The sequence below is a fragment of the Pieris brassicae genome, chromosome Z (genome assembly GCF_905147105.1).
Source record: "Pieris brassicae chromosome Z, ilPieBrab1.1, whole genome shotgun sequence".
NCBI classification, from domain to species: Eukaryota; Metazoa; Arthropoda; class Insecta; order Lepidoptera; family Pieridae; genus Pieris; species Pieris brassicae.
The window spans coordinates 7,976,061-8,002,418 of NC_059680.1; the positions used below are offsets into that span (position 1 = coordinate 7,976,061).

General features: G+C 33.6%; 2 protein-coding genes across 2 annotated transcripts in view; both read right to left on the reverse strand.

Annotated features, from left to right (window-relative positions):
• Positions 1-26,004, reverse strand: part of LOC123718837 (DNA-binding protein D-ETS-3-like) — a 56,309-nt gene extending 30,305 nt beyond the window's left edge. The window contains exons 1-3 of the mRNA XM_045675751.1: positions 25,813-26,004; positions 22,811-23,175; positions 16,123-16,206 (exon numbers count right to left, since the gene is read on the reverse strand). Coding sequence (XP_045531707.1) covers positions 16,123-16,206; positions 22,811-23,175; positions 25,813-25,916 — 553 coding nt within the window. The 5' untranslated portion in view covers positions 25,917-26,004. The remainder of the gene's footprint in view (positions 1-16,122; positions 16,207-22,810; positions 23,176-25,812) is intronic.
• LOC123718836 (dynein regulatory complex protein 11-like) lies at positions 8,562-11,449 on the reverse strand. Its single transcript, XM_045675748.1, has one exon. It carries the CDS (start codon positions 11,390-11,392, stop codon positions 8,690-8,692), a length of 2,703 nt encoding a protein of 900 aa, XP_045531704.1. The 5' UTR covers positions 11,393-11,449; the 3' UTR covers positions 8,562-8,689.
• Positions 26,005-26,358: the final 354 nt, after the last annotated feature.

Consider the following 26,358-nt stretch of genomic DNA (forward strand, 5'->3'; position numbering starts at 1 on the left):
TTTAGTGATTAGCCTATATTATAAAGTTTTTATATGTAGCTTTCGCTCCCACCCCAATACTCAGGGTGTTTCTGATCCGTAACGCCATGGTCAGAGGTCAACCCCAAGTCTATATTTATAGTCACGCTTCGTTAATGAACCTAAATTTTATATTAACTGTTTTGTAAATGAATTTCGTGAATTAGGCCAAAGCGGGCAATTGGAATGGTTGATCAAACATGGAAATCAACGTGGTTGTAATTTGAAAAGAAACATGTTAGTTTATGAACTTCCCTCGAGGTATCAAAAACTTTCACCCGCAAGATAAAATAAAATCAATAAACTACGTGAAACACTTTTGAATCGCCTTTGCCCTTGCCGCCGATTGAACACGTAACAAATAATGTAAAATCCAAGAAACTGAATAGTCCTCTCTTGTGGAGCTTTTCATACAGGATACGAGAAACTTTTTATACCGCAATAATACAAAGGCTTACATCATAATATTATATCAAGCCAAAATATTCTTGCCATGTAGACTACCTCCCTTATTATTTACAACGAAATCTTCAGTCTTAGGCCAGTTTTAGCTATGGACAATATGCGTCTCTTTTTAAAAGAGCCTAAACTAATTAAACAGAAAGAGATGAAAGGGAAGGAGAAGAATTTGTACGCACAACTAGGAACAAATGCTAAGAATCTGCGATTCTACTTTCTTATTGACTGTCTATATTCACAACCAAAGTCAATAACACCACTGTGAGTAATAAAGAAAGTGAAACCGTGATCACAGTCTGGAATTGTATTGAAAAATCTATCTCTATACTAGCGTGTTGAATAGTACTATGGACTCAGCAGATAAACTAAAAAAGGTGAAGGGAAACAATTAAATATTTTCATATAATTAACCTTACAGAATCTATCCAGCTTTGAATATAGAAAGTAACTAGAATTCTTACAAAGTATAAAATGAAGTACCCGGCCAAAAACTACTGAACTAAAATTAGTTTGTACCAATAAGTGACACCTGAATATGGTTTAGGTGTACAAATTTTGTGTTTATGTAACGTAAATATAACGATTAATGTTGAAGAGGTCGGCAAAAGGCTGAAGGTACTACACAAAAAGCTTCAAGCCAAGCTAGCTCTAATTTATTATTTAAATTTCATGAAACATATAATATTCCAATAACTCTTTTATAGGCAAAAATCAGCTTTTCATAAGTTTAGCTACACTGGAAACTGACGGCCGGCGGAAATCTGCCCGGAGACACTCCTAACAATGGTACTGTTATATTTACAAATGCCAACAATTTTATGGCTAGAATAAATTATTAGTCTCATGGGAATGATATTTCCCATATTATATGTGACATTACTGATAGAATTGCAACTAAACAAAAACAAAGCTTCTAATATTAATTCTATATGGTAAATTCCCAATCAACATTACATTTCATAGAAAAAATGGTCTGGTGACTTGGTTCTCTAAATTTATTTGAAATTCTCCATTTTCAAGTACATGTCCATGTTTTACATGTGTAACCGATGAAACACCATCAGCCCTTATTATATATTATTTTCTGCAATCGAACCAGAAAGTAGGAAAAATTTCAAACGCGTTTGCGACAATTCAAACTATTAATAACAAACCTATGTAAAATCTTCGAGAGGTTAACACTGCTTAAATAAACGACTAATACTAAGAAAAACTAACAAAAACCCTAAAAAAGAGTTAAAGAGGATTTTTTTTAAAACACTAATTCGTTAGATATTGTTATTATTATGTAAAGTGAAAATCAAAAGCAAGGATGGTGTAAAATTCGCCACTCACGCGCTATCCTTAAAGCAGTGTAATTAAAAGAAGATGGCTCTTGTATCGTTAGTGAGCTGGGGTGTCTCAAGTGCTAAATTGGTCTTCCAACTGCCTTAAAATCCCTGCCATTTAGTGCTTTCATGTTGCCACGTTGTGAATGTGCTTAGTGCCAGCTTAGTACTCTTAAGCCGGTGAGCAACGCAACACCGAAATTAATCCTACAGATAATTATAAAGTTTAAGTGTATGCCCCTTTGATAATATTTCGGTGTATTTCTGGTAGTAGGCATTATAGGGCAAATTGAATCACAAAACAGTGCATAAACATACACCGATATGTAATTTATTTATTTTTATGCTTCGTTACATTTATAGAAAATCAATTCAAATAATATATAAAACTTATATGGGATGCAACGGGCGGCTTTATAGCTAACAAGCAATCTGTTCCAGGCAACCCTAGTAAGGAAAAAAAACTAAAAAAATATGATGAGTAAAGTACACTTCATAACCAAATCTTATTAAAAAATATAGAAAACAAATTAACCTTTAACCTTATTCTATAATAATAAAAAATGTAATAAAATAAACTAAAAACGAAAGATAAATCCATAATAAATCACGAATTCATGAATTGCGATGCAATACAAAAGAATCAGTAAAACAAATATTACTAAAGTCACGATTGAGCAGATTAGGATATGATTAATCTTATAAGTATATTAGTAATCTTTAGTAAACTCACATATACTTAAACTCGTACATTACTTGTGCGTTAAATTGAATTAAAAACATTTGACTGAGTACTTTCTATAACACGTGTAATATGTAATTCAGTAATAGAAAACATTAAGATATTCCGTCTTCTCACCAAATTCTACTAATTCTCCGTCTAATTGTACATAGTAATTATGAAGCTAGTATATAGCCGATTTCTTTATGAAGATTTAGGCATACCCACCCGAGTATGCACATAATTATTTGATTCTGATCACGCACACTTGTGTTTGTAGAGTATTCGTATTTCAATAGCAGCAAAATTTATATACTTATATGAAGCCGTTTGATCGAGTGTACGTGCTAATAATATAATAACAGTCATAATAATATATATATGTTATACATGTGATATTAACACCACACCGCCGGTCTTTTAGAGCATGGAAACGGTATCTGTGTGAATATTGTATCAAAAGTAAAACCTGAAAAAGGGGGGCTTCATAGTACTATAATATTTTAGGTAGAATTACAAATGTTCGTATGTAGATTATAAGGTCTATTCCTTTAATCTGTAGTCTACACCATTCAATCAAAGTTATATATATAATACAATCGCCTGACATTAGATCGAAGAAGGTTTTAGCCAGTAAAAAAGTTTGAATGAAATCAGATCTGTATTCCTCGTAATGAGGGATGATGTAGGTTTCCGAATATAATATCTATGTATACAAAAATTCTAATTCAAGCAACCAAGGACACACACCACTTCACATCGCACTCACAAATAATAAAATATATTCACCGAAAAGCATCGAGAAGTTGGTAAACGTTCCCGACCGACTTAAATAGTCGGCTGAACCTTTGATGTCAAGCATGGCGTGAGTTAGATTGTAGACGGCATTTTAAGTACGTCACGCATCGCGGTACCGACACGTTCAACTAACATCTGCACTCGACGACATTCGTTACTTAGGGGCGGGCGTTAGCGAAAGCCCGCCCCTAACCAGCCCCCTACCTTTTCCAGTAACTGCGCCGCCAATAGTAAAACTCTACAGCTAATCTTTATCTGAGAAAAATAAACAGAGGTGGGAGTTAATGACGAGGTACTCCGACGGCGCTGGTAATCAGGAGGCTTTGTGGGCCGCGACAGCCTGTTAGCGAGCTTATCCGTCGATGGTTTGGCGAAAATTGAATGCTTTGTACCATTTTACAGTTTGCTTTTTGTTCTGACTATCCAACTTTTGAGAGAACAATCGAACTCTACGGTAGAAATTTAATAAGCTCTCCTTGCAAGGGTGGCACACTCACACCGGTTGTGAGGTCGTTTGAATAATTGATTACAGATAGATTCCTAGACAGGTATATAATGTTATGAATATTTTTTCATTATATATATATACATAATGTACTAAATAAACTAATAAACTAATGTACGTTATATATATATATAACGTACATTAGTTTGAGGTGTAGTACTAGGCTTATAAACCATTGAATATTATAAGTATAGTTAAATTATCCCCTTTCGACAATTTTTCATTCATGATCAGATTTTCCTGATATTCTTTCAAGTATAAACTTTGTAATCTTACTTCACGTCTTATAAACATTACTACACTAAGCCTTTTAGAATATTCACTAACATTCTGATTCTATTTTTAATGTACAAGTACAAAATACTTAAATACCAATCAATTACAGCTAATTTGGTGTTAATTATGACTCTACGCACCCCGTGTTAGCATAGCCCTCTATGGCTAAGGCATTTTCGTTATACTTATTTATTTTTTTATTAATTAAAGTTGTACATACTATGATTGTTCCTGGAGATATATTCAATTCAAGGTATATTTTATATATAATACAGATAAAATAATAATAATCTGTCTATCTCATGGATGATATATATTAAGAAAGAAATGTTGCATAATAAAACATGTTTATTCACTTCGGACCAACGATTTAAAACAACGATTCACAAAGTATCGATGTTAATTAGATTTTTAAAAGGGAATATCTTAAGATTTTTCAAAAAGTAAAATATTCTGATGGACTATTATTCAATAGTCCATCCTTCCTTTATCTATTATTGTAATAACATATATAATAGTTATACAGTGTCTTAGATGAACGAAATATTCATTTTAATGTTTATGTAATCTTTCTCTATAACATATTATTTATCTTTCGCGTTTTATTTGGCGCGAGAGTAATTTTCCATCATCACATGTTTTTTTCGGCCATATTTTTCAACGAACAATAGAACCGTCTGTCCTTTGTTGTACATTGTTCTTTTTTCATTAATTATATCAATTGCTACCGTCACTGCCTTTGTTTTAATTACACTGGTTGTTGTACACATTTTTAATTTGTCAAAGTTTAAGTATTCCCTTAGAACGTCATTCGAACTAAAAAAGGTTAGTAGTATTCTATCGACATAGACACTGTATTACTTTATCTATATAGATCAAATCAAGCTGTGACCATCTACAACTACAATACTGTTAAAATAGAAAATAGATAACATCCGTTATTGGCATATTTTGGCTATTTCGTATTTTTTTGACAATATTTCTGAGTAATAGTAATATACAATTATAATTTTACCGGAAATTGCACGCAGGACCATCATTAAAGGCCATGTATTTAAATGATCTCAATTATATAGATTTTGAATTTGAATTCTATTTATGTTAAGCTTACGAAAAAAAAGTATCTTTGCGCTGAACAAAGGCTAACAATCATGATCGCGACCTAGCGCAAAATGGAAATAGTATGTCAAATTAGACTTCAAAACGATGGAGTATAAAACTTTTAAATTTCTTACTAGGGTAACATTTTTCGAAATCGATAAAGCGGTACAGTGCGGGTGAAAGATTGGAAATTAACCCGTCGTTTTCAGAAGGCCTCAGATTGCATCTATACCTATGATTCTTTTTCTTTCATAAGAAAGAATTCTTCAGTTTTTGCCGCGCGTTCTTTGAGACTAATAGTTAATAATATTCTTGGCAAACGAGCAAGTGCTTATTGCGCATATATAAATATGGTAATGTTTTTGTACCTAAATAGTTGAAAGTAAAATAAAAAAAACCTAATTAATTTTAGTTTTAATCATTGCTTCTTCGAAATAAAACTGTATATTAATAATGTTTTTTTTTGAAGGAGCAACATTGTCTTACTTACATTTGTTTGTTTGAATCAAACGTCAAAAGCAAAATTAATGAAAGCTGTTCCTTCATTTTGTAAAAGTCAAACACCATCTGGCGCAATCAATTCGTCGGGAATGAGAAAAATAACCCCCAACGCGAAATGAAAAATCTGTTTTCACAGCGCTGTTAAAATAGCCTTTGACTTAGTGATATCGAATCTGCACTGAATTCAGCAGTATTTGACATTTCGTACCTAATGAAAAATGTTTCATGTGTTCTTATTCTGACGCGAATATTTTTTATTGAGACCATGTATTTTTAGTTATATCACAATTTTTGATGTATCTTAGGCTAGAATTTTAATAACCGGCAGCAAATGTTTTATTTAGGAGATAACAATAATTACTCGTCTGGTGATTTATTCGCTAACTACAATGTTAATTACAATAACGTTATGGTATGAATATTGATGTCATGTTAATAGAAAATCTAAGATTTAGATCTTATAAAAAGTTCACTTATGATATTAATATTCAAGTAATGGATAAATTAAAATTTTCAGTTACTATGTATAGGGTTAGGTATAAATAATATAGGTGAAAACTTATTATTACCAAAGGTTTCAGAGGTGCTACGTAAAAGCTACGCGGCAGCTACGAGATTAACTTTGTGTGCGTGTTGCGTGTCATAGTAGTAACTTAATTGTATATGTGTGAGTCGTGATCGATGCTGTCGCGCGGTTGCCACGCCGCGCGTTTCCGGTACGTTGCCACCCCGCAGTCTTAGCTCAGTAAACAAGATATTGCGGTCGCACATTGGGACGTAGCCATAGGCCGAGGCGTCTTGAACTCATTAGCATAATAAAAAATGATTTGGATATGTAATTATTAAATATCGAGATGGTATTTCTTCTACAAGCAATTAAATCTGTTGTGTTCCTCTAATTTGATAAGTTTACATTCAAAATATGTACCTATATATCATTAAATTTAAAAAAAAATTAGGTTCATATTTTTTTAGTTACTAGTCTGTGGAGTAATGAGTAGAACAATAAAACTATAAATACTACCTGTACCTTATACTTTTGTAGAACAAAAAATGTTAAAAGTATAGTTATGTATATTAGGATGAATATCCTTTATAATAAATACTAAATATATTGCTTAATGTTCATTATTCTTGTGCTGTTATAAATCTAGAAGTAGTTAGTATTTAAATATAAATTTGATCGATTTGATTTGTAATCGCTGTATAAACAGAGCTTTTGTTATCGGAGCAGAGCCCAAAGTTTCTATAACATTTCTCGTTCAACTATATAATATATAGTTTTAATATGGAATACATCGGAATCCATTGAGACAAAACTACATAAGACCCTCATCTATCCTACAACCTATTTTCTGTTCATTTGATGCGAATATTTAATAGGTATCAACCAAAAGCATAAAATATAATTGAATCTGAAATTCATATAGTTGTCTACAAACGTGCAGTCGACTCGGCTTATCCGTGTTTAATTTAAAATTAATACAAACAGGCGGCACTCCGGAAATAAGCTTAGAGTGCAGAGCGCGAGGCAGAGGGAGAGGCGCGAATTAGATGTTACCGTCGTCGTCCTATTAACGGTTATTGGTAGATAGCAATTTAGAAATCACGATTGGCTTTTTTATTCGCTTATATGCCTAATATACCATCCGTGTTTCATGAAATAAATTAATGATGTTTTTTAATTATTCATAGGCTGTGAATGTCATTAACGCTGGTCTACCAATGGATGTATTGTGCTATAAAGTAGCTATAAGTCTGTGAAACAGCTATAAGTCTGTGAAGTCCATACAGACAGCTCTCAAATTCTTTTTTATATAGGAAATAATACGATAAAGCGTTGTTAAATTTTATTACAAACCTGATGCTGTGAAAGTTCAGGTATGGTATGTATAGATGCAGGATGTGTATAAAGAATGTAAGACATAATTATTTGGATTATATCTATTGAGAAAAATATATTTTTCAAATTTAATTATTCACTTAGCTGTATTTTTTAGTTTTAATTCACTAGTGACTCTTTTTTAACCACTATTATTTATATTCTTTAGATGTATATCTAATAATTTGACATATATCTTTATTTTGAAAAAACCTATAGGGTAAAAATGCTTTAATTTCTAACTGCATACGATTGAAGATGCTAATGTCATTGTAAATGTTACAAATCTGTCCGTCGTAAGCACAGGTAGTAAATAAGTATGCCAAATGTGGGTCGTAGGTGCTCGAACAATAGTTGGCTCTGACTAGTAGCGCCGGAACCTCGTGTCTCCTCCTCACCGCCATTTCCGTATCCCCTGGGGTGTTAGGTTCAGGGAGCTTCCGAACGCGCATACAATGATGTCTCTTTTATACCCTCACACCACTAATCGAGTCCTGATTACATTTAACTCACGCTTTATAAGTAAACACTATAATTTACATTTTGATAAATTTACTATTATACCATTTTTAAATAGTGCACTTTATTATATAGCTTGTTTTAGTTTAATTTAAATTACAAATACATTTTGTATTCTCTCTATCAATCCTACTGGCTATATTAACCCCACAAGTTTATCAATAATAAAAATTCATTACGTAACAATTAATAGAAACAACATGAATTAAATTACATAGAAAAATTTATCTAAACTAGACTACCATCAATTATAATTTTAAATAGAAATTACTTTTATCTATTCATATCCTTCTTAACCGCCCTCTGACGGGTGTCTAACGAAAACTCATAAACCATGAAGGCTCACCCCTACTAGTTGAAATCAATGCCATCTAACGTAATGCGTTGCAACTATGATTATAAAGGCCCTCAACACAACCCACCCAAATAATAATACTGCTTACCCATACGATTTTTATTAAAAGGTGTCGTTAGTGATTTTATAATTCATAAATGTAGTTGGGAAATGGAACATCTTAACAGTTTCAATAGCAAGTTATAACCACATATTATGTAACTCAAATACAAGGAATTATTTTAAATCAGTTTTTCTTCTTTTCAGCTTTCAGTTTGTAGGTCAATTGTGATTCTAGCATTTGCATATAGTCCAAATACCTTGTACCCCAAGGTGAATAAGATATATACCATTCTTTATACATTTCGTAATCATCAACACCTGTAAATACCCCACCCTCATAATCTAAAACAGCGTCAACAACTTCCACAGGATCTAAGGGTCTGTGATATAATTCAGCAACTCTTTTTCCACACAACAGAGAATCGACGCCCTTTCTTATTGTATTGATGTCATAGCCTCTTAGCGCTTGAGCTGCACTATGAACATTAAACTCTCTGTCCATGCCGTGGTATTTCATTAACATATTTGTTAGTACAAAAGAGATACTTCCGTAATCGGATCGAGGTAATAATATTGTCGAAGGAAACACTTTATACATTAGCGGATTTTTCGCAAGCCAAGGTTCAGAAGCTGTCCCCAATACTAGTATTTTATCATCAGCTTGAATTGGTTTTAAAACTTCTTTGAAAAAGTCCTTAGATAGTCGTGTTGGATCGAAGATTTTTTCTTCTTTCGGAACTTTTTTATAAAAGAGTTTATCCGCGTCATCTACTAATATAACGGTGGGTTGCATTAATTTACTAATTCTATTTACCAGTTGAAACATTGTTTTTAAGTTTTTAGGCCCCGGGAATTTATCGTACACGTTCATGGGGGATAGATCTATCAGAATTGCATTAGTTTCGGTTGCTATTGCATAGACTAAAGTTCTCTTACCCGATCCTTTAGGACCGACAAGAAGCTGAGACCTAACTGATTTTGGACACGAAGAACCCATTGTCAGTATACAACGGACTTTTACCAATTCTTTGACATCACCTATACAGCTGGGTGGAAAAGAAGGTGTCCAAAGCACAGCCCTCATATCTGCAGCCGCATAATTTCTATCGCCCCAGTAGTCTTCTAAAGTTGTTCTTGGATATTTCCTTACAATACCTTCATCGACTAACATCTGAAACATGCGAGCTGGTGGTATTTTGTCAGGCTTCGGAGGCTTAATTTTTTTAGGTTTTTTTCGTTTCTTGCTTTGAGGAGGCTTCGCAATCCCCGCTTTCAGATAGTCGACTTTCAAAGAGTTTTTAAGTAAATTCAACTCCAATCGCATCATATCATCAACTATTGGCCTAAGTTTCAACTGAATATCTTGGTAAGCGTCGTCTGTTATTAGTTGTTTAATAAATCCTTTTAATATTTCTTCTGGTGCATCTGTTGTATCATATTCTTTCCATTGATTTTGATAAAGATCCCATGCTTCATGCACAGATTCTAGAGCAGTTCCTATTCTTAAATAAATACCGGGGTCTCCTTCTGGATTAAGACGAGATTTTTTATAATCAAGTAATCGTTTTGCTTCTTTTATTTTTGCGTCTGCTTGTAATCTTTTTTTTTCTTCCCTGGCTGCTAATTTCTCTGCTTTAATTTGTTCCTTTGATTTAGGACTACCGGCTTCTGCTTTAAGTCTTTTATCTTCTTCTAATCTCCATTCAATATATTCTTCAATGGTAAACGTTTCTCCTTTTACAATTAAAATCGAACCTCCTTCATCAGGATAAGGAAATTCGTCAAAGATTCGGACTTCCGAATACCATTCACGGAGCCATTGACGAATTTCATCAGAAATATCCTCCATAATTTTTCCTTCTCGCAGCCTTAAAACTCGAGCATTTTCTTTCATGTTTGCTTCTAACCACTTTATGTAGTATTTCTTCCTAAAAGTTCTTCTGTCTTCTTTTACTTTTTCTAATTGTATTTTTTGTGACGGGGGAGACCATGATGGAATAATCATACCTAGTTTATTTTTTAGCTTGTTGTCTCTTTTACGGTAGCGCTTTATCTCCATAAATTTTCTACATATACTTTGTATTAGTAAAGCAGCACGTATTCGCAAGGATTCACGAGCTGGAGGTTTTTTCGTTCCAGCGAGGTCTAAGTATAAGTTTTCATCTTTGTTGTACTTCTTTGTCTTTTCTCTAATCAAATAACGCGACCTTTCCATTCGTTGTATGTTGTTTATGTGGCCATTATATTCAGCTAATAATCTCATTTCTTCTAGTTCTTTTGGAGAGAGCTGCACTGATGATGCAGCATCAGATAGTTCTTCACCCATTGCCATGCGCCTTTTCATCTCAGCTTCTTTTTCTTCTCGTGCTCTAGCTTCTTCTTCTAATCTTTTTTCTTCTTTCCTTTCTATTTCTGATGGTGTTGGGGTTGGATCACCAATTCGGTTCCCGGCTAATATTTCGTCGATTATGTATTGCATTTCCTGTTCTCTTATTTCAAACGGATAATGAAATGGGCACATGATTTCAATATCCTGAGGAACCATAAGCAATTGTTGAAGTGCATTATCTGAATATGTAAATTCAAATGCTTCAACTTCTTCTAACGATAATTTCAACTCAAACAGCCTGCAGGTTATGGCATCAATTATCGTTCTTATATACGGCCTTCTTTGCACTTGCTCCATTTGATCATAACAATCACATAATTTATTGTATATTTCACAATATTTGCAATAGACACGCGCTACTATTTCTACAGCCGTAGCTTGTGGTTTAATACCGATGGAGCTCACAGCTAATTCTTGTAGACGATCATCTTCCAATGACGTTTTTTGTATCTGCTCTTTTAATTGTAGCCATCGCTTATAGTAATCTTTATTAGACATTGTGGTTGAAATAATAATATAATATCTTAAATTTAACACATAAAAAGTCTTAAAAAATTAAATTTCATCGTAAGTCATCGTGTGTCATAATCAAATTTTTCATAGGTTGATTTCGCTGTTACAAAAAGAGTTTCTATCAGCAGAGTCCAAAAATGACCTGTTGCAATTATATAATTGCGATTGATGGTCACTACAATCGCAGCAAACTACTACTTACTTACTACGACTTCACATATAATATGGATGAGGAAGAAGAAACCATATTTTAAGGTATATCACCAAAAGGAAGATCTTAAATATTCTCAAATCAAGGTCGTACAGCGGGCGAGACGATTTGGCAATAAACTGTCTGCCATTATTTTTAATTTTACACTAATCATAACTCTGTTTCATGGTCAGAATTTCTGAGACTATTCAAAAGGGTATATAAAATCCTGTAGGGCTTTCCGAAAATTTGTGCATATACATAAGTTGGTTTCTTCAAACGTACAGGGGTTGAACAATGATCGTTCAGCCCCTCGCGCTGGCTACAATAAAAATGTTTCAAGTGCGCCTCCGTACGTTCCATTGAACATTAGCATCGTCGCACGCGCTCGGCGCTCACATCCGGCGCGCGTGTCGCTTTTCTGGTCACAGATTAAATTATAAGCAGTAGCGATCTTATACGACTTTTTTATTTTCAAATGTTTAATACTCAGACAAATTTACTGTTATGAAATTATAGATCTTTCCTTTATAACAATGGAACCTGATGAACCTGTGCTTTATGTAGACCCTTAAAATTAGAGAATCTTTGAATTCTATAAAAGGGCATTAAGATTTTCTTTAAATTTCTGATAGCTTGTACACCTTTTATATCTATATCTAGTATACAGTATCTGTATAAGTAAAAAAATAACACTAAACAATCATAGTATCCTTAATTATCAAATTAAAGGTTGTTCTTCGTCTTTCCGATTTCTTATAGATCACGTGGGATCTCGTCGCTTAAAGTTTATAGCTTGGGCAAGCCTGCTGAAAACAGCATCGTCCAAAATGCAACGTTACTATGATTTATTTAGTCCCTCCTATGTATTCATTACTGGTGTAGAAATTTAAACCATTAATTTTGTTAACTCTGTCTCGGTCAATAAAACATGCTTGGGGTGGAGATAAAGGGATCTGCTAGTTAAAAATCCGTCTGATTGTTTTCTTATCTTGACTATTTAATATTCAAAAATCATAATCTATTTTGAATTTTTGATTAGAATTTGATATTTCGTTTTATCCTAAATTTACATCCTTATATTAGGTTAAACGCTATACGGTAAAGAAAACATCTTGAATAAACGTTATAATACTTATGATGCAAAAATCGATGCGTACCATACACAGACGACATACCTATTTTTCAGTCAAGAAAAAAAAATATAAAATTAAACAGGTCTAGAGCTGCATTCTGTGATGTGAAATTGTTAATAAGAATATAATAATACTTTTTAATAAATAAAATGCATTAGTCAAATGTGCACCAAGGCAGGTTGATCTACAAATCATAGAAACAGATCACAAAAACGAGTCAAAATAATCTATGGCAATATTCTGAAATTAACTTAAATGTACACAAATGTATCTTGATACATTTTATTTATTTGTTGATTAAATACACTTAGAATCGCGTAATTTTTATAAGTTGGCTTAATTCAGTATCGATGGAACCCCATGATTCTCACGAGACTATGTTCATTAATCGTTAATCTGGTACCGTAACAAATTAGTTACTCCACCCATTGAGTTAGTGCGCGTTCGGATCGCTCTCCGGAACCGATCGAAATACAATGGACTACCGAGGAGTATTTTATTTTGATATTCTAAATTTGAAATAATACTAACTCTAAACTAAGGAAACTCATAACTTCTGAATTATAACGCGTAATACCAATTATATTAAGATATCTGGTCGTCAATTTGCGTTGTAGAGACACTTATTATTATATATATAGTGGCATGTACCGGCTTCAAACGGCTAGTCATTTATATATATATTGGAAATGAATGGACTATGTTACTCAGTGATAATGGATTTTTTAAAAGACATCCAAAAATCAAACCTTAATATTAGTATAGATATGCCAATAACAATGTTACCAATTAGTAACGACTACTGAACTATATCTATATCCACATATCAACCCCTTGTATGTATTCGATTGATGAGAAAAATCAAAATGCTCCACGGTTGTCACCACAAATTGGGAGCGAGACGACATGCGCTAAAATTGGATACGCATGGTACATTCGACCCCATCGAGTTTATTATTCATAGGTGATTGTAATCATGATAGCCTGATATTTTGTAATGTAATACTGTTTTTAATTAAGCAGTTACTTCATTTTAATAAAAGGTCAGAGATGGAGGACATTTATTGTTTTCTTTTTGTTATATACATGGCTGTGGCTTACTGTGGCGTTGTGGACGTGTACGATTGTAGGCTTTTGTTAGTATAGGTGAGGATCAGACACCTAATTGTTTAAAACAATGCAACGCACGCAACAATATGTTGAAACCTATAACTTGATTTTCTCTGATTTTTTTCGGAACATTTGTTATAGTAAACTATGTGACCCGACAAACGTTGTTTTGCCATGTATATTATTTCCAGGAAACATTTTTTTAGTTCAAACCAAACAACCTATCTACTATAATAAAAAATAGGGGTTGATTGTAGAGGGATGACAATTAAGCTGTATCATAAAAAAATAAAAACAAAATATACGAGCGGGGAACGAACATTGAGACGCGAGAATTTTATATAATTATCTGTAATATTTAATATTCAAATAGAGTATTGAAGAGCATTGCTAAATGTTTTAAAATAATTATGGGTTGTATTGAACGTAGCAAAAGCCAGTGCTATTCACATTTGAGAGCTCTTAATAACAGAACATGTGACGACGCGTGCGACTATTTAGTTATGGGTCGGCACGGCTGACTGTCGTTATTTTTATGAATGCTCATTTAAGTCCTCGAGATATATTATGCAACATACGGAAAATGCATTGGAGTGTGAGGCGATCACATATTGAGGATTATCGGTTTTTGACAAATAAATATAATAATGCTTTAAGCTGTTCAGTTGTATGATTTGATAATGTCAAAAATAAATCTTTAAAACAATATCATAATATATGGGATAAATAATAACTAAATCTTAAAAAGAAAAATATGCCGCTTACTTTGATTTAATTGTCTTAACTTGACAATTAAATCAAACATGAACGTGCGCGGAACTTACAATTCAGTCACCTTTAACATTTTAGATGAGATTCATAATCTAAACTTAGCGTGAACTAGTACTCCCGCCCAGTTTATGTTAATCTTAAATTAATTAATCTAAGGGCGTCGATTTATTTCCAAAACACAAATGTACTGTCTTTACAACATTTTAACTTACAGAGTCAATAATTATTAAAAATTGATAAATAAAAAATTAAAATAAATTTAAAAAGTTTGGTCCCTATGGTAGTGTACCTGTAATGCAGCAGCATTTCCTCACTATATTGCGATACTTATTCGTTGATCGATGATCGAGTTAAGCAAACCTACTGCCAGCTGCCAACCTAAATTTTTAATAAGTGTCTGGGCCATTGAACACCACGGCCCAAGAGTCCCTACTCCAAGGCAGAAAGAAAATCGAATTTCAGGTAAACCTTCTGACGCCTTCGCTTCTCCAATTAATTAATTATAATCTAAATTACTGACATAAAATATTTTTTTTTTGATTTATTGATCTTAGTCAAAATGAAGAGATATAAATATACAATGACAAAGAGAGTCATTGTTGGAATCTCTTTCCTTTAACAATCATCCAACCCTTGAAGAGTAACGTTCCACAGAGCGAGATAACCACTCCTTTGACGAACACTTTAACTTTTAATTGACGTCATCGCTTTGAATTTACGCTTCGACTAGTCCACTTTAAACTTCCATCTAATTATCTTAACAATCGTACTGGGTCAATTTAAGATTTTCTATAGCTTTAAATTCTGAGTATTCCTTTGCGACGAGTAAATGACTTTAAAGTAACGCTTAATTAATTCTTTGTTACAATTGCATTAATAAACGATTTGATTTTATTATTAAGGATATAATATTTAGTGTTCAGACGGTATAATACTTTTGGACAAACAAAACAAGTGGAAATGATGATGAATTTATTAAAATTTTATGTAAAAAACATATTAAAATGGTTCAGTTAAATGCCAACACACAAAAATCAGTTAACTACAGCGAGGTATTTTGATATTTGGAATGTGTAGCGGGGTTTACGATAGGTGAGGGGCGTGACGTCATTAATCAGGCTGTAGCGGTGACGTCATCAGGGTGAGATAACCCAGAAGCTATTTACATTGATGATACACCCCAGTGAATAAATTGTTAAGGAAAATATGTAGTTCATTTTGCAACTTTTTCATATAAACGAAATTATTGACAAATAATATTTGTCTTAAGTACATAACACAGCCCGAAAAGTTTTATTTAATTAAACACCGCAATTCTCATCGCACATTTTCCTTATTAACAGTAACATTTTACCAAAGTGTTTTTATTTATTTCCCATAAAGCATTTAATATAAAAGGTCATAAAATTTAAAATGCAATTTTAACAAGTGTAGCCCCGAAATAGATTAATATTGAATTTCTAAGACCAAAAGTTGAATGTTACATTTGTATCAATAAAAACACTCACCCGTACATTTACTTGCTCTTAAGGTGTCAGATAGACTAGATGTACTGTATCCCTTACTGAGTCCACTTGCTAACTTCTCAGTTCCTGAAAATCATATTTATATTATATCGTAATACATTAATTGCAACAAGATATTATTTTTTTTGGAATCAACGTTTCCTTTCATCTTTTAATCGCCGGTAATTAAGTATATTTAAGTTAAAGACGTTAGAAAAGAGTACGAAAGGAAATCTTCAGGTGGGTTAGCCATGTAAAAAGGATGTAGGAGAAACAACTTACGAGTAGAATGTACAAGGCAACCGTGAATGGTGTGGAACAAATCCAGGTCATGCTAGATAAGGTATAGAGAAGACACGGTAAAAGTACTAATTAACCGACGAGCATTCCTGGTGAATTTCATGAATGTGGATATAGTGAGATATGTATAGAAGGCTGTGTATATAAATGAGATGAGCATGGCTGGTGGTTTCACTTAGAATTGGCTTCTTTTTATCAGGGGTTTTCTCTTTTATTTTACTAATACTAATATGAATACATACACCCAAAACTATCTCTTACGCAAATGCATTGCATTAATAAAATTATTTCTTGCTTCAAAACGCTTGCTTAATTTTAGTTTTTCCTTGAAATTAACGGCATGTCACTTAACGGTAACTGTATCTATATAAAATAATTGCTGTATTTCATTGAAATTAACATTGGTTAAGAAATATACTTCAACAGACAAATTAAATATATTAGTTTATAAGACGATTTTACTTTTATCATTTTTGTTTAATCTAGATTTATTTTTTGACGTTCATAGGTGTACATTGTGTTACCTATATGAATAAATGATTTTTGACTTTGACATTATTTTAAGCTTTATTAATTAATCCATACAACAAGTGATTACCTTACATTCCTTAATATTACTATTATTTGTGTTAGTATAAGTTTGATTTTTTTAAGTTTCATTACTTATATCATTAATAATCGCCTAAATTGATATAGGAAGTTGGAATTCAACAGTATCCCACGCTAAAAAGTTAATGTATCATGCGAGCCCGGAATCACTCGGCGCAATATGTTTTGGAACTATTTATTTATTGTATAAATATGCTGAGGCACTTATGGGTCGAGCAGAACGCATAAATCTAACCATAGCTAAGGGGAGTCGCATCATTACTGGTGCTCCTTTCGCACAATTAACTGTTCATTGTATTCGGCACGGTTCCCATGAAGCGGCATCAAAACATCGTGTGGTGCGCGTGCGCAGTTATTACGCTCGCCATTTATTGTCAGCGATAGGAACTAAAAATCATGTCACTCTATCTAACCCATTATCATCCCTGATTTATACGTCGCGCACGAGTGCCTATTGATTGTGCTATAATTGTTTGTTTGTTGGTAATCCGAGGGATGAGTGAGACTTATAACCAACAATTGGTTTATCTATAAATAATATAAATGTAGCAACAATAACTGTTAAAGTTTTTTTATTATTTTATAATTTCTTGTTTAATTCTAAGAAAATATCTGTAAGATTACAATTAATAGATATCAGTACGGTACGATATTAAATTAAAAAATAATTAGACATAGTAACACAGATTACAATTGATTAATCCGTTCGTTTTAAATGCATAAAACAAGAATTAACTATCAAAAATATCGCTGGTCAAATCGCTAATGAATATAAATTATGGAACAACCCTAGCCCTAACGTAATAACATTAAAAAATCAATATTCACATCGCATCAGTTATTATTTATTGATATATATTTTATCATGATACAATCTAAAGTATACGGTAGGTATGCGTAATTGATGGCGTTTCAACTGTTTGAGATCGCAAAGGGCGGGAGAATTATTTTCGTGTTAACAACTCTTTAACCCCTGATGTTAATATTCTTAATGGCCGTAAACATTAAATTGTTGCTCCCAATGGCCTATTTGAATAATAAATCCACATTCAGTTTATTAACTACAAAGTTAGGTCAAGATGTTTTTCGTTTAGCGGAATATTTATTACGCATTTCTGAATTGTATAATATTTAGTCTAGAATGTGATTCTCAATCACAAGCTATCGGACTTCAGCTGTTGATTAATCGATGTTTGTATTTATTTGCATGATTATGTAGGAAAAAATCGTGTAAATATACGAGAGCACATCTTCTGTTAGGCATAGGCTGACCGTAATCAAATACGTACTTGCCCTTAAAAATGCAACGGAAACAAAAATTTGAGGCAGTTTTTTTATGTTCACTAAAGGCTGGCAATGCATTTGCGATCCCTCTGAATGGAGGTATACCTTAACATCAGATGACCCTCCTACCCGTTTTTGATCTTACAATTTACAATAAAATAAATTGTAGGGTTGTAACTTAAATTGTAACTTAAAACAGTTTGTAACTTGAAAAATCAGTCTTCGATACTATGTAAAAGAATGATAGATGTGGTAGCCAATTAAATTAATATTTTTTTTATTTAATTTGTAACATAATAGTGTTCTTACACTCATTCTTAGTGTCACACACTCTTTCATACTATTTTTCATAAAACTTTGGTGAATATCAGCCAATTTGTTGATTGCCGATGCTATATTAATTTGACAAACTAAATAGAAATGAAAGGAAAGGCAAGTAATGTAACGTCATCGATCCTAGTTATCTACTTAGCAGTTTGATCACATGGCTGAACATCATTCAGGCCGATAGTTAAACGGCGCTTTTTAGTAAAGAGGCTAGACTGTTGACTGAACGGCTAATTAAACTAGTTGGCTCCGACAACGTTACAACGATGATTACATAAATTGGGTAAAAGTGAGTCCAACTCCATCCGAGTGTTGGACACTTGAATGCTCTAATGATAAGATTCAGACGCGAAACAAAACCTACCTAAGTTTGACTAAGGTATAATACTCCTATATCGGAGTTTTTCGCGTTGAATCAACTCTGCATCATATCCTAGGCGCTAATTATGTCTCTCGTATGTCAAATAAAAAGAAGATGAGATGTAGTGCTATCGCCGCATGCTTCATATAAGCTGGATCCAGAAGGTCTCTAACGAGAAGGTTTTTAAACGAGTTGGAATGTCAAAGTTGAGAAACTGGTCCACGTGTTGCAGCTTTACCGCTACCACCTTCTCAATTAATTATAATGGGTAAAATCCAGGGTAAACGGCAAGTTGGAAGAAGGAAGAAATCATGGCTTCGCAAAGCTAGGGACGTTGCTAAGCCATTGGACAGATATTGCGACTGAGGAAGAGTTACTGCTTCTGGCATAGAACAATACACTCTTCAAGAGACTGACGGTCAATCTCCAGTCATGAAGCGGCACTAAAAGAACAAAAGTGTCAAATCAAACCATTTTTGAAGAGAAACTTCTTTAGGCGCATGAGGGTAAAATTTTGACGGAAATGTCATGAAGATGTGCAGCGTTTTTGTAGAAAAAAAGGGAGAGAGCAATTGAGACAGATTGAGAAAAAATCCGTTTAGTTTTTTATTTATATATATTATCATTATCACGTAAACAGTGTGAATATAGATATACAAATACATGGAGTGATCATATACTGGTATATGCTCATCTATTGGGGCTTTTCCCTTAGCAATAATTAATTTACAAAGAAGTTTCAGTTGTGACATGTATACTTTGTACGCACGCCCTTTTTTTACAGTATTAATAATATATCACTATAGCTATGTCTCATCATACGCTAAATTTTTCTGCTTTCTTTATTATACCATTTTTAAAGCTCCTTAATTGTTTCTTTGTTAATTTGATATGTCTATTTACTTTTAATTACTTTTAGATCTTTATGTTGCGCTTATGCTTTGATTTTTGTGTATAAGCGACGAATCGTTTTATTAAAACGATAGCTAATTGCGTTCTAAGTACTTACGCCGGGTAGATATGGACATTCACAATAAGGTAATTAAAATGAATAAATTATTTATTTCTAATAAACATAAATCGTTGGCGCTACAACCTTTATTGGGTCGGGGCCTCAGATTGTTGAATCTGTTTCATCATCAATCTAATGGGCTGGTAGGTGATCAGCTTCCTGTGCCTGACACATGCCATCGTCTAAGGCAATCCGGTTTCCTCACGGTGTTTTCCTTCACCATTCGAGCGAATGTTAAATGCGCAGATAGAAAGAAAGTTAATTGGTACACAGCCGGGGATTTAACCAACGACCTCAGGGATGCATTGACTAACAATATGTATTTACGATTTCACACTCATCACCAGGTGACAGTTTAGTGATACCGCCCATGGACACTGAAACTGTACTAGGTCCTTAGGAATTGGTTTGTTATTATCTTAAAGGACCGTAAGTCGAATTGGATCGGAAATACTTTGATGGGGAACTGGTTCAACACAGTGGTGATACGCCAAAAATATAATGGTTAATTCGCTTATTTTTATACTAAAACCTCTATATTTAATTCTTAAAGCCCAGTATAGCAAAGTTTTTGTTGTGTATCTCAAAAAGGGTAGCCCACCCTATCCTGGCACGTGAGTTTTGCACTAATTTTAATATTATGTAAATGTTCACGTTTGTATTCATTTTGTTCCGTGTTTGATATTCTTGGCTGTTGCCGCCACTTTATCATCGCAACAAGGAATGAGAGATATTTGAATTGTTATTTGTTTTATTGCATTTTGCGTTGTATTCATCTAATACTTTTCAGTAGCAAGAATCTGTATCTGTTATATAATTAAGTAATTTGAATTATTTTATTTAACTTAAATGCTACAAACACGTACAAAGCTCAGAGGACGGTGGAAGAATGGTTGAATATTCAATTGTATAAGCAGGATTAATTTTATGTCAAATTAAGTAAGCTATGAATTTCCTATGAGATACTACCATAACTAAATACGGTTAAATACTAAACACATTACTTGTGCCGTCAACTAAGCTAATGGCAACACTGTATATTATGTTCTTAACATTTTTATCTGCAATTATTTACTAACGAAGTTTCTAAATCATAAGTTTGCAACAATCTGGCATTGAGAGTGCCCATGGGCGGCGGAGTCGCTTAACATCATGTGAGCCTGCTGCCCGTTTTCCCAGTTCCATAAAAAATCTTAAAACAAATTAACACTTTTTAAAAAAAATCTTATGTGTAGATTCATACCATATACATGTCTGTTACTAATTTATAGGCATTTGTATTGAACACTGAAGTAAATAGACATTAAATCAAATTACGAAAATATATAACTTACAAAAGTTGATCTAGTAAACTAGACTTGCCTAAAATCTAAATTCAAAATCATAAAAGATGAAGACAAATTGTTTATTTATTCGATAACAAAACAGCGCGTCGTAAAACATTTCGCAAATAATAGCATGACTCGATTCTGACCTGACCTTTTGACACCATTTTTCTTTCTTAAATAATGCTTCAAACAAAGCAAAATACTGTCTTCCGTTTCCACAAATAACGGAGATTTAAAAATTACCATGTATAAAATCAAAATATCATTTATTCATGTAGGTAACTTGACATCAACAAATTACGTTGATTCCCAAATCAGGGCGTAGACCAGACGAGAATAACTGGCAATAGACACTCCGTCATTCTTATAAATCGCCAAGGTTTTTTTTATAAAAATTGTTTGTAAGCAACTAATCTACAACCATCCTGCTCCTATACTTTAAACAGTAATTTTTGTAAGTACCTACTGATGGATTGATATATGATTTTTATACAACAAACCATCCAAGTCGAGTGCTATTCACTAGAACCTTTAATATAATTAATAAATTACTTAATTTGTTAATTAATTTGTATGAACTAAATGTTTAAAGTGAAATATTTGATTACTGATTTATTTAAAAAGTCGCCCGTCGGCCTCAACTGCCGGTCGTAATTTCAAATGCAGTGTTGGAAAATTCAACTGCACATTTTCCTTGACAATCAACCCTCCTCGTTAAGCCGGGAAACGCTGCCCCGGGTAACTTTCGAAATAATGAACTGTACGGAGATAATAAAAATTTATTTTTGCTCAAATAGTATTTATAAGGCAGCGATGATCCAGTCAGGGCGTGGTGGGCGTCACGTTGCCATGACAACAGGGGATGTAGGGTTTCCCGCACGCCCAGATCTCCCTTTGAAAGATTGTTATCCGAAGAAACACCCTACCTTGCTGTACCTACAGCCTCTGAGCGTTTGCAAAAGGGGTTTAACGCCAACGTTTAAAAACGTATCTTATTACTATAGAATAAGGTCGATTTTAATTCTAAAAGAATGTCTAATCGATATCATTTTCTGCTCAACAAATCTTTTCGGCAAAGGCGATAATATAAATCATAAATATCTTAACCATTTTATGTAATACTAAAATATCTGTTGTATTTGGAAAATGTTTAACCTCATTCTACTTTATATCGCTTAAATATTGATAAAAATACCAATTTTAGAACTATATTCTTTGTGATCATACTTTTTATATTAATTCTAGTCTTATGGAAACGCCCAATGATAAAAACGATACTATAAAAAAAATCCCAGTTGCTAAAATCCCTTCTCAAAATTACCGTTTTCTGTGGACTAAATATAAAAGCTTCAAACGTCCTCTTTAGTCGCGTGTTTTGAACATTACAAATAACAATATTTCAGGCTGTTATTATTCATAAACGAGAACGTCAATTTTAATGAATATTGTTAGGTATTTAGCACCACTTACCTAATGTTTTAGTTTTATCAACTGGTCCGAGCATAGATTCCTCAGTTCTAGACGTCCTTCCGAAGCCAATACTTGTGCCATCTTGACCCAACTGCCCTCCGTAAAAATCACCGAATGCCGATGCTGAACCCAAGAGACTTGACCGGTCTTGTAAGGCAGCTTTGGCTTTTTCCACGCTTTGTTTCAGTTGCTCGAATGTTGACTGATGAAGGCGGTAAGGCGGCCATTCTGTTGTTGGCCAAGGTTCTTCTTTAAGTGCACTTCTTTTGAGTTCTAGAGCTCCACCGTAGGAGCAGCTACTTTCGTACATCGCAACTTTCACGGCACGGAGTGCTGTTGCACACTTCAGTCCGCGTACGTCGATCCTGTTGTGTTAAAAATAGATATTCAGTACAAAATCATGAAATTTAAATATATTTATTTATATAATCGGTAATATATAGTTAATTTAACCGGAAAGAAATATATTCCTCCGTTGTTAAGTGCCTTCCCACAACCCATTATAGGTTGATTTTACAAACCCGGAGGATCGAGACTCCTGATGAAAGTCGTGGTACTTATCTCTAACAAGTAAAATATTATTAATGAATGGGACATATCGTAAGTTTATCTTCAGAATATATAATTATATTAATAAGAGTATTGTAACAAAATGTTATCTGTAGTGAATTGGTTCGTTTATTAGCTAATTTCATTGGTATTATTTTTTCAGAAGTATCAAAATCGACATTTGAATGTAAATTTTTTTATAAAAAAAACTATATCAACGGCCTCACTTTAGTAAATTAATAACAAAAAAACTGTTTGAATAACAATCACCAGAAACAAATTTATTAAGACAACTTTTAGTAAAAAATATTATTTTATTGAATATTGCGTACTTGTTTGTTACGGCAAAGTCAAATATCTAATGAAATTATCTTTCCTTCTTGTCAATGCCACATAATAATAATTGGAAATTTTTAATAATGATACCTAAGACATATCCAATTTTCTTTAAGATGATGCATGTCTTACATGCCGACTTTATTAAAAACCACTGTTTTCAGCGCACGATATTTTACCATTAAAAATCAATGGCGCTTCAATCGCTAATTGCTAATGGCCAAAGTATCTTAATTTAGTCATTTGGTTTAAAGGAAATTAGGTAACCGAATAGTAACTGACACACGCTCCCGATTTTATCCTTTCCAGTCTCTTGCAATGATGTATTTGAACTTACAAATATAAAATCAAATTAAGGAAAATCCATTTTTTTTAAAGCACGACCTCAATACAGAATCTCTATATTCTCTCTAATCTAATGCTCAAACACTATTTAAATCCTATGACATAATTAACGCCTCCGCTTAGGAGTGCCCATATGTGTCCCTGTGGCTAGGAAGTAAGTAGGACATCATGGCATGGAAGCCATGAAGCCAAAAGAGTGCGTTCGGTTTTCTCGCCATGGCGCGCTCAACGACATTATACGCCGCTCTCTTGTCTTCGTTAATGTTCCAGGTATTTTGGAGCCAACAGGCATCGCAAGAGACGATGGCAAGCGGCCTGAGATAGGATGTCGTTGATCCGTTGGAAGATGGGACGAGCTTTGGTATGGGAAACTACTACTTTTGTGGACACGTTTGCCCCGTCTCACCTCCTTCTGAAAAGCAAACAAGCTGGGGCGGCCGCAGAAGGCGGATGATAATAAACGGCTCAAATATTAGTCTCTTGCCTCCGTCAATGTTCCAGGTATTTTGGAGCCAACAGGCATCGCAAGAGACGATGGTAAGCGGCCTGAGATAGGATGTCATTGATCCGTTGGAAGATGGGACGGGCTTTGGTATGGGAAACTACTACTTTTGTGGACACGTTTGCCCCGTCTCACCTCCCTCTGACAAGCAAACAAGTTGGGGCGGCCGCAGAATGCGGATGATAATAAACGGCTCAAATATTAGTCTTTCTTCCAACTTGATCTTGTTCCCTTTGGGACTCTTTGACCATGGGGTTCAAGTGCACAGGCGCTAATTAAAGATTTAAGTTGGCACCTGGTAGATAGTACTGGTGTCTCCAACTGGTGCTTTGCACGCTCAACGAACAAGTATCGCAATACCGCGAGGAAATGCTGCCAGCGTTAACACTGCCACAGAGACCAAACTTTTTAAATTCGTTTGAATTTCCTTTTGATTAATTTTGGTTATTTTTATTATTACTAGGTTAAGAAAACTGTAAATATTGTATATTTGATTGTTTTGATTACTAATAATTAAATTTAATTGAATTTAATAATATATTATTGTTGAAATTGCTACTCAGTGTTTCAGGGAAGCTGAAGTATGAAATTGGTCATCGTACCAAATTCAAACTCAGATTTTTTTTACGATAATTGAAAATAAATACTTCAAAATGAAGAGTAGCGCTGTAGTAATAATGGCGCTACAACTTTCAAGACCAGTCCAGACCTCTAATTTTTGATCTGCTTTCTCTAATAGAAAAGGAGGTGATCAACCCTCTGCCGTGGTCCTCACGATATGTTCCTCCCCCATACGAGCAGATGTTAAATGCGCACATAAATAAAAAAGTCCAATGGTGGGGATCAAAACTACGTCAGGGATGTGAGTCGCAATGGGAATCCACTGGACCAACACTGCTTATAGTCTGTTACGGTCTTAGCCTCGAACCTTGTGCACGTTCGTCATTTTTTTGCAATGAATCTATCTATTAAAATAACAAATGTTTATGTATAAAGATACTGAAAAAACGATAACGAACAAAAGTCGATTATTCCTTATTGTACATTAAGCTATTGCCATCAATTAATTCCGTGTATAGAATTTTATCGTAGAATATATGTTTACACAAAAGAAATCGTGATAATTGTTAAAATCTATGGTTTTACTTGGAGCACGAAGTACATAGTGAACGGTACGTCTTTGTCAATATCCTAGTTTTGATAAAACGTACTAGGAGCACTGAAGCTAAACGTACTGTAACTGTAACTTTAATGTTGGTAACAATCTTACCTCATATCGGAAATTCTTTTTCTTTTAGGTCGCTTTTCCTCTTTCTTGCTTATATCCGTGGTGACAACCAGTGTGGTATCACATTGCAGTGATACCACACGCATCCAATAATATATAATGAACACCGTCCTATGTAGATATCAAGAGTTGAACATAATAATAAACTATGTCGCATAACACATAAAAAAACGAACAAAGATTTTCAAGCTTTCATTTGGTTAGAGAATATAATCTAAAGAATCTATTTTTATTTCTTTTGCAATTAATTACAATTTTAAATCAACGATGGTAACGTAACCGTATCCATCTAACGACTGTTATGCCGCGCCTGCGCTGTGCCACTCAAATTGATAGCATCCGGCATAAGGGAAATGTGTCGTATAACCAATTTATTTACTGGTCGATTTGACCACAGACAGATATTTTTAATAAAATATTACTGAGAATATACACGGTGGACGTTCGAATTAGGAAATCTTACTCTGCTGAAACTCTTGCGCAGTCTTCGTTTAACAAAAGGGGAATACGTTAATTAATCGTGCATCT

What these genes read in the sequence shown, in the direction of transcription:
- LOC123718836 (XM_045675748.1), bottom strand. Translation starts at nt 11,392, where the DNA reads ATGTCTAATAAAGATTACTATAAGCGATGGCTACAATTAAAAGAGCAG.